The 17,377-nt window shown below is 39.6% G+C and overlaps 1 protein-coding gene across 1 annotated transcript in view; it reads left to right on the plus strand.

Annotated features, from left to right (window-relative positions):
- Nucleotides 1–17,377, plus strand: part of dnah9 (dynein, axonemal, heavy chain 9) — a 248,565-nt gene that overhangs the window by 117,056 nt on the left and 114,132 nt on the right. The window contains exons 43-47 of the mRNA XM_023276189.3: nucleotides 115–288; nucleotides 1,555–1,762; nucleotides 5,007–5,172; nucleotides 5,948–6,050; nucleotides 10,669–10,908. Coding sequence (XP_023131957.2) covers nucleotides 115–288; nucleotides 1,555–1,762; nucleotides 5,007–5,172; nucleotides 5,948–6,050; nucleotides 10,669–10,908 — 891 coding nt within the window. The remainder of the gene's footprint in view (nucleotides 1–114; nucleotides 289–1,554; nucleotides 1,763–5,006; nucleotides 5,173–5,947; nucleotides 6,051–10,668; nucleotides 10,909–17,377) is intronic.

The raw sequence follows: 17,377 nt of genomic DNA on the forward strand, positions 1-17,377 counted from the left end.
GCATAGATCCATAGCTACTGTATGGAGGAGAAAAAGCAGAGAGGAAGTCATTTTAGAGTATTGACTGCTTGCCTACCTTCTGTGTCTCTGCGTGTGTGCTCTGTGTGAGTGTAGTTGGTCGACTACAGAGTGGAGTTCAGCAAGTGGTGGGTGGCTGAGTTCAAAACAATCAAGTTTCCATCCCAGGGCACTGTGTTTGATTACTACATAGACCCCGAGAGCAAGAAGTTTGAACCCTGGTCCAAGATGGTGCCCAAGTTTCAGATGGATGCAGATATACCACTACAGGTACAACACACTTTAAGAATAGACATGCTGTTTTTGATTTTTTTTTGTTAGAGAACTTTGTTGTGTTTCATGTGCTGGACGTATTCTTCTCAAAATATTTTACTGCATTAGAAAAAAGACTTAAGGAGTTGCCTTTGGAGGCCTGCAGGGTCTAGGTGACAGGCTTAATTTAATATATACAGTCCTAAAAAGATTGAGGTAAACTTTGATGATTATTTTCAGTATATGTGTCTTTTGTGATGAGATTGGAATTTATGAGACTTTGTTGTTTTTATTATCAAATATTCTATTCATTCATTAAATGCTCTTTTGTCACATGCAGTACAAATGTATCTGTGCAAGTCCATCTGCCTATGTAACCTGAGATATTGGAGAATATATTTTTTGCGAATGCTGTTGTGTCCTTTGGAGTTTTTAACATTTACGATATGATATGCTCCCCCTTTAATGTGATCAGGTTTGGGGTACATTTATGATTATTGCTTTACAGACGCTTTTCTACTTTTCTGCATGACATTTAAACTTGTCATCTGGGAGAATGATGTTCTAGAATTCATGCTTGCTTATACTACATGGGGATGTGATTTGTTGTGGCGCTACAACAAATCGCATTGAAAAAATGTATTTTTGCAAGTTAGACATTGTCCTTGAATCTGAAAATATGAGTAAAAAAGTTAATTTAACTGTGCAAAAATAATTAGTTAACAATAATATATTTGACAGAAGACAATCCCAGTAGTCATTATTGTGCAGTCTGATTTAGCATCTCTTAGTTCACTGTTTTGGTCTCAGCTCTTATCCTTGTTTCAAATTACAACAATAAAAAAGCTCTGATATACCCACTAAACAGCAGACAGACAAAGTAAGCATTGCACATTAAGCAGCAAAGACCCAGTTACATGTCTCAAAGGTTGGTGATACGTACAATAGAATAAGAACAATTACATTTGAGTAATGCTAATGATATGTCTGAAGTTATTCAGAAGCAGTGTATTTACGGCATAGTGTGTTTGCAAAAAGTGCTGCACGGTACATATCTTAGAATTAAAATCAGTTTTATCTGTTTTTTCAAATTTTACTTTCTGTAATATGTTTATGATGGAAAATGAGTATAGCTATCATTATAGTTATTATTTATTTGATAAATATTGGTTCAAACTTCTAAAATTCTTGCAGTCTTATAACCTTTAGTATCTTAAAAGAGATTCGGAATTGAATTTTTGATGTGAAGATCCGTATGCTTCTATATGGTTTCTGTCTGTACAGGCATGTCTGGTCCACACTACAGAGACCATTCGAGTGAGTTATTTCATGGACCGCCTCCTGGAGCACCGTAGGCCCGTCATGCTGGTTGGGAACGCTGGCACTGGGAAGTCTGTACTGGTTGGGGACAAGCTGGGATCACTGGATGGAGAGAAATACATGATTAAAAATGTCCCATTCAACTATTACACTACGTCTGCTATGCTCCAAGGTAGAAACCATGCATATCATGACTGTATATCAGGATACACACAATTGCCATAGAACACCTAGAACATCATTGGCCTGTTACATATCTTGATCACATTTATTGAGTTCTAAAGCAACGCTGACTATATAAGGGTAGACATCATCATATTAATAATACTAGTGCTTGTTTTCTGCTCAGCTTGCGCTTTACCTTGAGTGGAAAGAGGTGTTCCAATTTAAAAAATTTTGAACAGGACTATGTGCTTTATTTTTTTAATGCTGAAAGACATTCCCCCTAACTCACTCTCTGTAGACTTCCACTGAGACAAAAATCAAAAATATTGTCCGATTCACAAAGACAGATATTGGTGGGTGTTGTACATTACTACCGCTGAGTGTCAAGTTCATCTTACTGACATTATTTTTAGTCTAAGAGGCTGTGGTAACAATGTCTGCAAGCTGCTGACATTTAGATAGCAGGCTAGCCATGTAGAAAGATGATATCTGTATTAATTCTCGATAAAAATCTTCAAGTTATTGATGGTTTCTCGAAGCAGCAGAATTAAATTTGAAGATGCTGACCTGGAATGAGGCTAACTATATATATAAAGCCCTCCAAAACAAACTTTATTATTTATTTTACTGATAATACACTCGATACTGGAGTTGGCAAAGTCAATTATTATCTATGTTGTGACACTTCAGACTTCATTATTACTTATACAAATGGTTTTCAGCCTTTTTTGCTTTTGAACCCTTAATGCAAAGAAATACGTACTTACAGCCTCTTGTACATGTCTTTGAGCTGTTAATAGTTCACCTGAAATGTGACTTTTTCTAAAAGAAAAGAAAAATGCAATGTGTGTAGCAGAGTAGTTTTTGTCTGATATGGTAAGCATCAGTAGCTACACTATATTGCCAAAAGTATTCACTCACCAATCCAAATAATCAGAATCACGTGTTCCAATCACTTCCATGGCCACAGGTGTATAAAATCAAGCACCTAGGCATGCAGACTGCTTTTACAAACATTTGTGAAAGAATGGGTCGCTCTCAGGAGCTCAGTGAATTCCAGCATGGAACTGTGATAGGATGCCATCTGTGCAACAAATCCAGTCGTGACATTTCTTCGCTCCTAAATATTCCACAGTCAACTGTCAGCTGTATTATAAGAAAGTGGAAGTGTGTGGGAATGACAGCAACTCAGCCACCAAGTGGTAGGCCACGTAAACTGACGGAGCGGGGTCAGCAGATGCTGAGGCGCATAGTGCGAAGAGGTGGCCAACTTTCTGCAGAGTCAATCGCTACAGACCTTCAAACTTCATGTGGCCTTCAGATTAGCTCAAGAACAGTGCTTCAGCAGAGAGCTTCATGGAGTGGGTTTCCATGGCCGAGCAGCTACATCCAAGCCATACATCACCAAGTGCAATGCAAAGCATGGGATGCAGTGGTGTAAAGCATGCTGCCACTGGACTCTAGAGCAGTGGAGACGAATCATGCTTCTCCATCTGGCAATCTGATGGACGAGTCTGGGTTTGGCGGTTGCCAGGAGAATGATACTTGTCGGACTGCATTGTGCCAAGTGTAAAGTTTGGTGGAGGGGGGATTATGGTGTGGGGTTGTTTCTCAGGAGCTGGGCTTGGCCCCTTAGTTCCAGTGAAAGGAACTCTGAATGCTTCAGCATACCAAGACATTTTGGACAGTTCCATGCTCCCAACTTTGTGGGAACAGTTTGGAGCTGGCCCCTTCCTCTTCCAACATGACTGTGCACCAGTGCACAAAGCAAGGTCCATAAAGACATGGATGACAGAGTCTGGTGTGGATGAACTTGACTGGTCTGCACAGAGTCCTGACCTCAACCAGATAGAACACCTTTGGGATGAATTAGAGCGGAGACTGAGAGCCAGACCTTCTGGTCCAACATCAGTGTGTGACCCCACAAATGCACTTCTGGAAGAACGGTCAAAAATTCCCATAAACACACTCCTAAACCTTGTGGACTGCCTTCCCAGAAGAGTTGAAGCTGTTATAGCTGCAAAGGGTGGACCGACGTCATATTGAACCCTATGGATTAGGAATGGGATGTCACTTAAGTTCATACGTGAGTCAAGGCAGGTGAGCTAATACTTTTGGCAATATAGTGTATGTTTTTATGGCCTATTTTTTGTGTAATTGCCAGTATCATATAAAAAGTCAGTGGAAATGGTAAAACTCAAAAAACATCTCCAATTTTGCAAAAGTTTTTAACTTAAGGTGTTTATGTTACTTCTTTGAAAACATATTTGTGTTTCATGGGAGATGGAGATGCCTTCTTCAAAAAAGTTCTCCTGTAGCAAACTTTGACTCACGGCTGATCATCTGTTTCTCTTCTTTGCCTTTATCTTTGGCTACATTCCAAACTGCATACTTTTTCAATATGTAGTGCAGCTGCCCTCACAAAGTTTCAAACAGTGTGTATGTAATTAAGACACGCTATATCATAATAATGCTCCTGTAACTTTTACTTTCGCAGTCTGTATCGTGAAATGTGCTTTCACCTGTTTGTAGCACAGGGAATGGGCCAGAAAAGCCTGCTGGTGTACATACTGCAAAATCTGACTGCATTGTAGAAAGACATCAGTGTATTTTTGGCAAAAACATGGGACATACTGGGGTATGGATTGAAACATACTAAATCTTTTGCTGCTATGCTACATAATATTGTAGTTTGGATATTGAAACCCACCTTTACTTTCTGGACAGCATGAAACATGGCTCATACCAGCCCGCATGAAAGAACAAATACAACTTTTCTGATTCATAATCCCTCAAGACCTCTCTCAATTTCAGCAAGTTTTCTTCATTTATTCGTCTTTTTCTTCGAGGTCTTTAGCACTAGCAAATTACTGGTTTGTTTCCAGCTTTTTGCACTGTTTATTACAGGCATGTGTAGCCATGTGGCCTACATCATTACCCTCTGAGAACACTGTGCGATCTAGTTTATTCACTTTAAAACAGTGAATGCACACAAACCCGAATCAGATTTTCTTCTATTTAAATTTTTCGCTACTATAAAAAAGTTCACGTCAAGTTCACTTTACAATATTATGGAAACACAGCTACTGGTTTATACATCCTCCAACCGAAATCGAATCTCCCCACCATAACCCCTGAATCCTCAGCTCTTAACTACTCCATAAATACAGCTATTCAGTTATACCTTTCAATCACTGATTCTCTCTTTTCCACATTTGTGCTCTCTGCTCCATCATTCATCTCCTACACAGCCGTGTTGGAAAAGCCTCTTGAGAAGAAAGCAGGGCGCAACTATGGACCTCCAGGCAGCAGGAGACTGATCTACTTCATAGATGACATGAATATGCCTGAAGTGGATGCATACGGAACCGTCCAGCCTCACGCACTCATACGCCAACACATGGACTACAACCACTGGTAGGGCTCCATCATTTGACATGCAGCTATGCAGAATATATGTATGAGCAAGCATAAGTACATGCCTGTGCTGTTTGAAAAAGGAACACTATGCATAGATTGTGGCTTTAGTGGTGATTTTTAGAAAATATCACTTCAGCGGTGGGTCTATTCCTCACTTTAATTGCTTCAGTGATGCACAGCTTCAGACAATTTCTCCATGTATGAACACAGGAAAGGATCATTGAGAAACTGGAGTGCCAGCAGCTGATAGATGTAATACCCTAATAATTCAGAGGAGCTTTTCTACTGAAAACTCCTTCCTTTTAGCATTCAGAGTGATCCCCTCCTCACTATCAATACGCTACAAATTTTATGAGTGTCAAAAGTCAAATATGGGAGCAGGGTTGTGTGATTCCTCGAAAAAGGATTTTGTTGCTCATCTCTCTGACATAGTGAGGCCATTCTAAACATGGTTCCACTGCGTCAGACACAGGCTGACTGGTTTAGACACAGTCAGCCCATTAGAGATATGCTAGGAGGATTTCAGGTATGAAATTGAGAGGAAGGAGGATGCTACTGAGCCACGCCAGCTTAAGTGGGAGCTGAGGCATCCATATCGGCAAAAGCACGGAGAAAGTGTGCGTGTGTGTGGGTGTGTGTGTGTGGGTGTGTGTCTGTGTGTAGGTGTGTGTCTTTGTGTGAGGTTGTGAGCAAGGGCATGTGTGGGTGTTTGTGTGCATACAGAGCTGTTAATGATTTTTTTTTTGGCATGTGTGTGTGTCCACTCTCCCAGGTATGACCGTAATAAGCTGCTTTTAAAGGAAATACACAACATTCAATACGTGTCCTGCATGAACCCCACAGCTGGCAGCTTCACTATTAATCCACGACTTCAGGTACACACACAGACACACACACACACACACACACACACACACACACACACAAAGCTTGGCCTCCCAGCACATTGTGTTCCACTGGTTATGCAACTCAATGCTGAGGTTTTATGTGCACTCATTCACCTTGCACATGCTATCATAGACAGTCGTTTCTTAATACTTGTCTCCCAAGATTAAATGAGGTACCATTATACATTACATCATTTGTTCATTAGTATTTTTGGTAACTCTTTGGACCACTACATTATTTGACTGCTTTTTTTCTCCGTTGGTTCAGTTGTCCATTAATTCATTGGCGTGGTCCTTTATGCAGAGTTGATTAGATTTTGACCAAACTAAGGAAACATACTTTCCACCAAGTCTCAACATAACAATAATACAGCATTTATGAAATGACACCGATTTGACCGGAGGTAATGGCACATTAATTTCTTGTTAATTTTTTTAGGTTGCACAATATCACAAACTGAAGCGATCTGATGTATGAAAAGAAAAAAAAAAGTGAACTGCCACAGTAATTAGCTTTCTAGTTTTTCAGCAGTAGAAAAGGAGGTACTAGAGAAGCTTGCTGGGTCACAGGTGGAGAGGCTGTCTGCACCTTCTGCATTTATATTGTGCTAGAAACTCGAAGACATGTACAATGTTGGAAAAAAAGGTTTTGGACGCATTTAAAATTTCACACAATCTCAAATATTATCATGAAATATTTTTGGAAAAATCTTTTTTGTGTTTAAAAAAAAAACAAATAACAAAAAAATAACAAATTATATTTTTTTGGTTTATTGTTTACCAGAAAAAGTAACAAAACTAAATTCATGACAGTTTCAATATGTCAGTTCTCAACATCTTCGGTATCAGAGTAACAATAGCAGATAATGTGTTCAAAACTGGACAAAAAATAAATAAACCATCACATCTTCAAATTAATATTTAGTTGTTATGATCCTGCCCCAGCCCCTGCCCTTCTTTCCTCTTTTTCCCCATTTTCCTCCTTTCTCCCTCATGTCTCTCTCTCTCTCCTTGTCACTCACCCTCCTGCTCTCCCTGTTTCACCTGCCTGCATTCTGCCATCAGCTGATTACTGCAATGAGTGTCACCTGCAGTAATTAGTTCATTCACCAGTTCTCTACCTCACCTCCAGTATTTAAGGTCCATGCTTCCATTCATTCCCTGCCGGATCATAGATTCACAATCCCTTCTTAGATTATGTTGCCCTCTGAGATTCAGTAACCCACATGCCATCATGGACTCTGCTTTTGGACTCTGTTTTTGTTCCTTCCACTGGATTTCCCTCACTTGGACTCAGTGCTTCTTTTGGATTCTTGCTAGCCCTGCTTCAGTCTCCAGCTTGTTTTTCCTGTCGTGTCTCAGTCTGCCCCCTGGATTCCCTTGGCTTAGTTTTGTTAATTCACTTTAGTTTTGTAGACTTCCGTTTTTGTAATCTTAGTGTTGGTTTTAGTACTGTGACTTATTTAGCATAGATTTGGTTTAGTTTCCCCCCTGTTCGGTTACCCATTTTCTGTACTGTTTTAGTTCCTGTTTTGTTAAAATAAAAACCTCTTCCCTTGAACCTCCTGTCGGCCACTATCTGTGTCTGCACCTGGGTTCTCTGACTCCTTCTCCGTCACAGTAGTAGTCCTGCCATTAGCACACAGTAGAGCTCTAATCCTGACTGGCATGTTCCCCATGAGCCTTTCACGCTGTTGAGGGGTAATCTTGTCCCATTCTTATTGAATTACTGCTTTTAATTCTTCTAAATTCTTTGGTTTATGCTTTGAAACAGACCTTTTGATAATTCACCACAGATTTTCAATGGGGCTCATGTCCGGGGATTGAGCTGGCCACTCTATGACCTGGATAATGTGCTCCTGCAGCCAACTTCTACTGGCCCTGGATGTGTGGCAAGAGGCATTATCTTGTTGGAACATCCAGTTTTGACCTTGACGGAACAGTGCACATGCAGAAAGGAGCATGTGGGTTTGGAGAATGGCACAATACTTGGCAGAGTTCAATGTGCCATCACAGACAGTGAGATGACCAACACCAGCAGCACTCATGCATCCCCAAACCATGATACTGCCTCTACCACTTAACAGAAGGTACTGTACATGCTGGAGGTGGTGCTTTGCCAGGCCTTCTGAGTACCCTCACATGCAGAAGGAAGATAAAGCTGGAAACTGGACTCATCTGACCACAGAATCTTCTTGCAATATCCAGCTGTCCAGTTCTTGTGTGCTTGGGCCCAACAATACCAGGCTAACCTCTGTCTCTCATTGATCAGGGGCTTCTTGACAGCCTTGTAGGACCTTAAGCCATGATCTAAAAGTCGGCCATGTACAGTGCGGGTGGAGTACTAGACACCAGTTTGGTTTGACCACGGCTGCTAAAGCTCCTGTGATGTCATTAAGTGATTTTTCCCTGCACAAGGGGATCAGGATGCGGTCATTTCTTGTTGAAGGAACCCTTGGACACCCAGAGCTTGGTTTGTCTTCCAAACTGTTCGTTGGTCTGTATTTCTGCAGAGTGTATCCAAATGCTGAAGAACTGCGTCTGCACTTCCTGGCTGTCTGGTGGCAGCTGTAACCTTCCTGGCTGAGAATCTATATCTTCAAGTATGTTTCCTGCATTAGGTTCCTTGTTTAAGTCATTTTTGTCTCTGAAGAACTTTCAAATGTGCTGGCTTTATATAGACATGAAGTACTGCAACAAAAATTGTATCTTTTAATAAAAAGCACAAACTTCATTTGTGGATCACTGATACCAGAATGACCCAATATTCTAAATTTCTTATGTATTTTATTGGAACCAATCAATTTAAAGTTTTTAATGGCTTTTTTTAGGATTTGTTTAGTATTTTGGCTGTGACCGTACTGAAAGAAATTGCACTTGAAGACCTAAGAGTAATTCTTAATACAATATTTTACAAATGCATTAGGGTGTCCGAAAACCTTTTTCTACCACTGTACTGTCATCAGAAAAATTAGATTGTGTCTTGATACCACTACAAAGTATTCACTTTACTTTATTAGTATAGTACCAAATCATAACATATGTCATCTTACAGCAGTTTACATAGTAATGTTAAACAGAAACAATCAGTAATTACCAAAGATACAGTGTTACAGGGTTATTTCAGAAAGATGGCACTAGGCTGCATTTGGGTTCAGGAAAATGAGCATCAGATTCCACTCAGAGAACAAAAACAAAGATATTACAGGATATTGTCATGAGTAGTAGAAGACAAGTGAAGGGAATCAAAGTATTCCAAAGGTAAAGAATTTAAATATTTTTTAGGGTAAAAATCGGTTTTCAGGTTTTTGTAATTTCTAAAGCTGCTTCTGCTAACTCTTACAGCCACAAACAAAGCACAATTGTTCTGCTGTTGGCTGTCTTCATGTACTCCCAGCATCTGAGGAGCGGAAGACTGTAGATCACTGTCTTTGTTGATAGCAGTGTACTCAGTAATAGAAACATCCTCGTGTTAGCACCTCACACAGCTATTGTGTGGGTAACTTTACTGTTAGCATTCTACATATCCCCACAAGTCAGAGCTTTGTGGAAGTTTATATGCTGAGATGACCTTGTTCAAGCTGCTGACAAACTCACTATACAGATGAGTTAAAAATAACAGCTGTCTGTGAATTTGGCAATATTTCCATGCAAAATGATTGCATAGACAGAAAGTTAAAAGCAACAGAATATCTTTGTCTTACACACATCTATGTCAGCTGCCATGTGGTCAGCTGTTTTGCTACACACTGTCAATCCCAGATGCAGAGAATCTTCTGAAGCAAGTGTGGGCAGCAGCAGCTCAGCTGCATTTGAAGCAGACACTGAAACAGCTTGGAAGTTCAGGATAGGACAAGCCACACTCATGGTAACATGAACCATCTTTGTGGTGTTTTGAGCTAAAAAAAAAAGTGAACAACACATTCCAGCAACATGTGAGACTTTTGTGAATTTGCTGAAAATGGTCACAATATACATGAATTATAGTGCAAACTCACAAAGTAAGACAGAATACGGGGCAAACATTGTGGCAAACACATTAGCACTACAAATATCAGCTGAGTCTGATTCAATGTATCTGGAGGTCAGACTATCGGGTTTGGACAGGTGGAGCCTAAATGCAGAACACTGGAGGCAGGCAGAAAAACAAAACACAAGTCTAAGGTAGACATTCCAAAAAGGAAGCCAAAAAAAAAAGAAAGCTGAGAAACAAATTGCTGGAAGGCTATGGTATAAAACAACACAGACAATCTGGCAGCTTGGTGTTGAAGGGCTGGAGGCAGACAGACTGAGGGAGTGGATACAGGTGGACTGATTGACCTACTGGGAGCAAGTGAGGCAGGTGTAGTGGGCAGGAGACTGGGTGCTGAGGGAGACATGATACATAGAATTAATCACATGGAATGAATGCCTGAATCAATTCCTGACATAAATCATAAAAAGAAATCATGACACAAACTTTTAAACAGCCATATTTGAATTTTAAAGTCATACTTGCTGCTGAAAGCACCCACAAGGTGACCCTCGGTTTTAGTCTGGAAGGGGATGCATCATTAGTGAGGAACAACATGTTTACTGTTCCCTTGTTTATGCTCTCCCTCCACAGCGGCATTTCTCAGTCTTTGCCCTGTCGTTTCCTGGAGCTGAAGCCCTGAGCACCATCTACACCTCCATCCTCTCCCAACACCTGAGAGCAGAGGGCTTCAGCGCTGCCCTGCAGAAGAACTGCCCCACCCTGGTCCAGTTAGTCCTGGCCCTGCACCAGCGCGTCTCCTCCACCTTCCTCCCCACAGCAGTCAAGTTTCATTACATCTTCAACCTGCGAGACCTCTCCAACATATTCCAGGTGACACACACGTAGCTCTTGAAGGATTTTTTCTTTTATTAAGAAAAACAGGTTAACCAATCACAGTAACATACCAGAAGTTACCTCAAAAAAGTTTGACTCTTTTCACCTTTATTTTATTTCATTGGTGTTAGTAATTTTATGCTGGTCTCTGTTTCTACAGCTCTGCTTCTCATAGGGGAAGAAGCAGGCTTCTATAACTAATTTCTCATCTAAATTATTATTGATTTACGAGCTGGCTCTGAAAGCTAGAAATAAGTCTGAAATAAGTGTAACAGAAAATAGAATGGATTTGCACTTCCACGGCTGTTAGTGATGATTTAATGTGTCTAAATGAAAATAATATCAGAGCACAGAGGCTGACAAGGGAGAGGCTTCTGGGGCAATATTTCTGTCAGAGTCCTCCACGGTTTCATGGAGGGCAGGCTCTCTCTTTTAACGCAGTCTGTGTATATGCTTTAAGCCACTCAGCTATACGAATTTCATTTTTCACAATTTCATCTAGGAGTTTATAAAGAGGGTCCTGAGTTCTTATTATACTGTAGTGTGTAGACAGCATATACACTACCTTTCAAAAGTTTTGGGGTCACCCACACAATTTCATGTTTTACATGAAAACTCACACTTTTATTCATGTGCTAACACAATTGGTTTTCTAATCATCAGCTAGCCTTTCAACCATAGACTGTATTATACAGTCCATGCTTTCAACACGATTAGTTAACACAATGTACCATTAGAACATAGCAGTGATGGTTGATGGAAATGTTCCTCTGTACCCCTATGTAGATATTCCATCAAAAATCAGCCATTTCTAGTTAGAATAGTTGTTTACCACATTAGCAATGTTTAGACTGTATTTCTGATTAATTCAATGTTATCTTTATTGAAAAAAATGCCTTTCTTTCAAAAATAAGGACATTTCTACCCCAAACTTTTGAACTGTAGTGTATGTATAATGTTATACAAGTTTATATTCACCTCTTTACCGCTGCACTAATCGATATTTGATAAAATGACAATGGATCACATGGCTATGTGGAATGTAAAAGGAGTCAGTCACAGTGTGGACTCTAAAGAACAACTCATGAACAAGGGAAGTCAGTTAAAAGCAAAAACTTCTTGGATGGAAGGGGAGTCATAGGAGGTACACACTTAAATTAATTAATGCTATGTATAAGGTTCTCCCCAGCAAATATTTAAATCCCTAAAGTCACTGTAACATATTAATAACTGAACAATACATACAGTTTTGTTGCTTTATTTGTGTCAAACGACAGAAAAACATATACATGTCGCCTGCTGTCCTCCTCTCTCTTCCTCTCTTCCTGACTCCCTCTCCTGCTGATTCAGCTGCCACAGTAGCAATGGTTAAAGCCTGGAAATATTTGAAACAGATTAATCAGATAGCTAATAACACTGGTCAATGCTCAGGTCAAGTGGGTGCAGGTGGATTACTGCTGAGTGAGCTCAGCCCCAGCTCATCCCTGTAGCAGGCCCTCATGTGCACCTCGTATGACAGGCACACAGAGAGGACAGGTAAAGAAACAGACAGGGCCAGTTATAACTTTATGGATTTTGTGATGCTCCACCAGCACACTGATGCAGTGGCCCACCACCATTTGTCCCAGGATGGCCCTTGGCCACTGGCTATCCTTCCTAGCCAGGCTCCTTACATGCAAACCAACAACTTATTTGCAGAGTTGGGCATGCCAGGTTGACAGTATTGTGTTGAGTACATGCAGTAGGTGGACGAACTCAACAAAGTTAACTTGATTACATCAGTTTTAGACAATTTTTTTGCAGAATGGTTCATGATCCTAACCATTAATAAACTCAAAGAGGAGCCATTCACAGGTGAGTTCATTGTCTTTGTGTATGTAGGAGAGATAGTGTGGGAGCCAAAGGCCTGTGTGAATCAATGTGCTACTCTTGGATAACATAAAATTTGACCCATTTTACATACCGGTAGTAAAAACATAGAAACTCAATATGTGGCAGTTAGTGTTGATATTGTGGTTGGGTGCCACAAATAAATCAGTATATGGGAAACACTGACAGATTGAGTACTAGGCAGACGAACAAAACAGGCAACTAAATCCAAAAAGGCCATTAGCAAAGAGTTTTTCTGCAATCTTCCACCGAGTCTTTTGCCGTTGTACCCATTCCTGCTTCCAAACAAATATGCAGAGATGGGAGGATGTGCTGCTCAGACTGTGTCTATACTAATTAGCAGACATTCTGTAATTCTGCTTTACAACCTGCTCAGGCCACATCTTGTCATAAAGGTAGGGTCAGATTTGTGGCTTTAGTTGGCAGAGACACATCACACAGAACCCTCTTAAATCTGTTTATCTACATTAAATTCATAGATACTTTTGTAAGGTGACTGACCCAGTCTTAACCACTAACACGTGTCATAAGTATAATTCTACTCTACAGTAGCTATAGTCCACAGTCTGCAGGAACATTTAATGTGTATCATCTCATCTCTGATCTGAGAGAAGGCTGTGTGCAGTTTTGCATACAAATGGCACAGCAGTGATAACTTTCTTATCTAAATCTAATATTGTGCCAATATTTATCTGTTTATCTCCCTCTCTCCCCCCCCCCCTCTCTCTCTCTCTCTCTCTCTCTCTCTCTCTCTCTCTCTCTCTCTCTCTCTCTCTCTCTCTCTATATATATATATATATATATGTATATATATATATGTATGTATATGTATGTATATATATATGTGTGTGTGTGTGTGTGTGTGTGTGTATGTATGTAGAGATACACAAATACAAATACACAAATATACAAATACACATATATATGTGTATTTGTTCTGTTCTTAGTTTTCATTCGCACACCGACATGTATTCATTATTTTCTCTAAATTGAAAGCAATGACAATGATAATTGACTTTATTGTCCCAGAGAGAAATTGATTTGGAATGTCTGCAGAAGCTTTGCCTAAGAGTCATCTACCACTACTTGGCTATATTTGGAAGCATTCATGTTGCCATCTGTAAATGTCTGCTTCCAAGCACCTTTTGCACTCATGCAGCCACATATCATCACACCCCTACCTCTGTGCTCCACTGTCAGGACTACACATTTTCTGTGATAGGCCTGGCCAGGTTCACACCAAACATGTTGGACCCCATCTGAGATGAACAACTTTGTCTTGATCTCATCTGAACAAAGAATGTTCTCCCTTATTCATCAGGCCACTTTTAGTACATTTTAGCAGAGTTTAATCTTGCAGTGTGGTGCCGAAGAGTAAACAAGATTTTTTTTTTACTTGGATGCTGTCCATAGCATTTGATGTTATGCAGTGACCTTCACATTGTCTAAATGGTCACAGAAACTCTGATTTTCACTGATAACCTCTGTGCCAAGTCTGAAGGATCTGTCCATCTGTTGTTCAGAGCTATGCAGATCGAGAGGGAAGTACACTGTCTCTGGGGTCATTTTGAGGGCAGGGACTGCTTTTCTAATTAGTGGCACTATGGTTCAATCTAGTCCTCTGGATTCCTGCTGCAACTGCATTTTGACAGATTTTTTGTTGTTTTTTGGATGGCCTATATTGTGAACATAGTCTGTCTAAAGTGTCCTTTTTTTAATTGTTAATAAGAGGAAATACTCTACTTGTCAACTTCGAAATTGTGTCATTAATGAGAGGTACACTCAGTGTAATTTCAAATTATTTGACATTTAAGTGATTTGCACATTAGTGTACTCACTTTTGTTACATACTATATCTCATTGTTAATGTTATATGGATTTCCATATTACTGTCATGCTAAATTGTCCAAATAATTAATATTCAGATTCTTTGACAATATTGTTTATTGAAACCAGGATATAGTCTACACACTGCAGACGTCCAGAACACCACACACTACACAGCACTGTCGTCCAGTGATAATTAAGTGCAAAAATTCTGGGTGAAAAAACTGTGTTTGCATACACACACTTCCATATTTACCTGCAGTTGAGTGTGATGGGGCTCTCAATAGTTTTGCAGGTGCTTGATCACAATCCAAAGAATCAGTCATATTAAAAAGTTTGACCTGATGATTTGCACTAGAGAAAAGGTTTGGGAACCCAAGTTTTTACAATTCATCCTTTTGGTAATGGGAAATTTAATGGGAATTTATCCAGTTATTTGGATATTTCACTCATAACACAGACATTTTCACTTAACCTGTAGTTTATCTCAACTACTAATGGATTGGTAAAATATTTGTACTGAAAGGATGATGAATCATAACGACTTTCCTAACTTTTCCTGTAGGACCACCATGACACTGACATTTGTGGTTTTATGGGATTCATTATGTTACACTCAGTAGTTCACACCAAACAGCTGTAGTTATGTGGAGAATAAAAGAAGAGCCGGAGGAAGGTGTTTAATCTCTGCCCCACACCTGGCAAATCACAGCATAATGTGGGTGTGATTGTCAGTTGTCAGCCATCAAGAAAGACAGACTATCTAACAAGCACGTCATTTTCAGTTCACTGAGGCATTTGTGGCAGACTTGAGCTTTCTGAACTTTAACAATAAAGCCTTCTCACCATTCCCAAGCTCAAGGCCTGATGACTTTAAGACTTACCTTCTAGGCCCACGATCACGCACATCACTGCCTTCAAACAACAGGGAATTTAGCTGCATCATAACACTTTGAAGCTTGCATTTGAAGAGGCCATTCTGCCTGTTTTGTCAGTCTTCTTTTTTTTCAGTTGGCTGCACCTCAAGATGAGTCTAGTTCTGTAGTTACTAGACTCATCTAGTAACCACAGAAAGGAAACGAGGAAAGGAAGCGTCAAAACGTTCTTACTGTTCTGCAGAGAAAAACACAAAGAAAGCAGGTAAAGGGACTTCTGGAGCTTGTTTGAAGTTTTCTTTCCTGGCACTAACACCTTAGGACGGGTGCAAAGAGGTGAGCAGCCTCACAGCTCACAGCTTTGCCTTAGCTCCTATTTCCCTGTTGTACCTCTGTGCTTTTGCACCTTCTGAAGTGGGAAAGCATCTGCCATGACAGTACAAACGCTTCCTCTAATTTTGAGCTTGACGCATAAGTGGTTGTCGGTCAGTGTTTTCTGGCTTGACGTTTTTCTCAGCTGAAATAATTGGGGGGCTTTTTTTAACTTTTTAACTTTGGAACTTGGAGATGTAGCCAAAGGAAAATGTCTCATTATGATCAACTTTAATGAGCCAGAAAGCTGAGCTCAAAGGCTCTGTGTGAGCCTGCAGCAGTCTTTGTAAAGGTGTTTTTAAATGTGACAAAAGAAGTGGGTTTAGAAACACACAGGATCTTGAGACTTTTGTTTCTGTTATTTGCTTACAAATTTCTCAGGTTAGGGGGCTTTGTTGAATAGTAAGTAGCATTGTTGCTTAACTGTCCCTTGCCAATTATTATTATTTTTTTAGTGCTGGGCAACGATAAAAAAATTTAATCGCGATTAATTGCACGTTTTTTTTTTGTTCTTTTTTCCCTGCAATTAACCACGATTAATCACATTGTTATGCATACAGTTAAATAATGAGTACTGGCTAAAGTACTGTATTCTGCACTTTTATTTTTTAAAGTACTGCTATATAAACAAAAATACAGTAACATTTGGTTTGCAAACACTTTAAACAAATAAAGTGCTTTTTAACAGCAGTATTCCCTTCACACAGCAGCAGTTAAAATATTTTTTATAAATCTCAGCTTAAACATTAATGTAATCAAATCAAGCCAGAGTTATTTGCCAATGGCATTAACATTTTATCTGGTTTGATATATATATATATATATATATATATATATATATATATATATATATATATATATATATATATATATATATATATATATATATATATATATATATACACATACACATACACACATATATGATATATATATATACACACACACACACATATATATGTATAATAGAAAAACAAGTTACCCTCAGAGTCCAGAGCCACGATCATAACATTATAACAGGAACCTTCCCAGCAACAGCAAGTTAACATTTATACATCTGTATTCTTATTTTTTCTCTGGCACCAGCAGAAACATTTTTCTTTTATCAGGGAACAGCAGAAACAGTCTATGTTCAGTAGCAGCTGTCCTGTTAGTGAGGTGAAAAAGTCCACAGCTGGGACTGACTGCAGAAGACCTTTTAGTCTGTGAAGTCCATGTTTGGACTTCTTTTTTTGGCCTTTTTATACTTTATTATATAGGACAGTGGAGAGTGACGGGAATCATGGGAAGAAGCTCAAAAGACCTTGGGTCGGACTCGACTTCTGCATCGGGGACTGTCATCCTGGTTTATGTCGTCACACAAAAAACCTTCATGATGCAGGTTGAGGCGCATACGTGCCGCCATTCGTTAATCCTCCGACCGACATCTTCGACAAAACTAATCAGAATGCAGTCTATAGCTAACTACTTCTCTGCAGCTGTTAGGTTGTCTTGTTTTAGTT

The sequence above is a fragment of the Amphiprion ocellaris genome, chromosome 18 (genome assembly GCF_022539595.1).
Source record: "Amphiprion ocellaris isolate individual 3 ecotype Okinawa chromosome 18, ASM2253959v1, whole genome shotgun sequence".
NCBI classification, from domain to species: Eukaryota; Metazoa; Chordata; class Actinopteri; family Pomacentridae; genus Amphiprion; species Amphiprion ocellaris.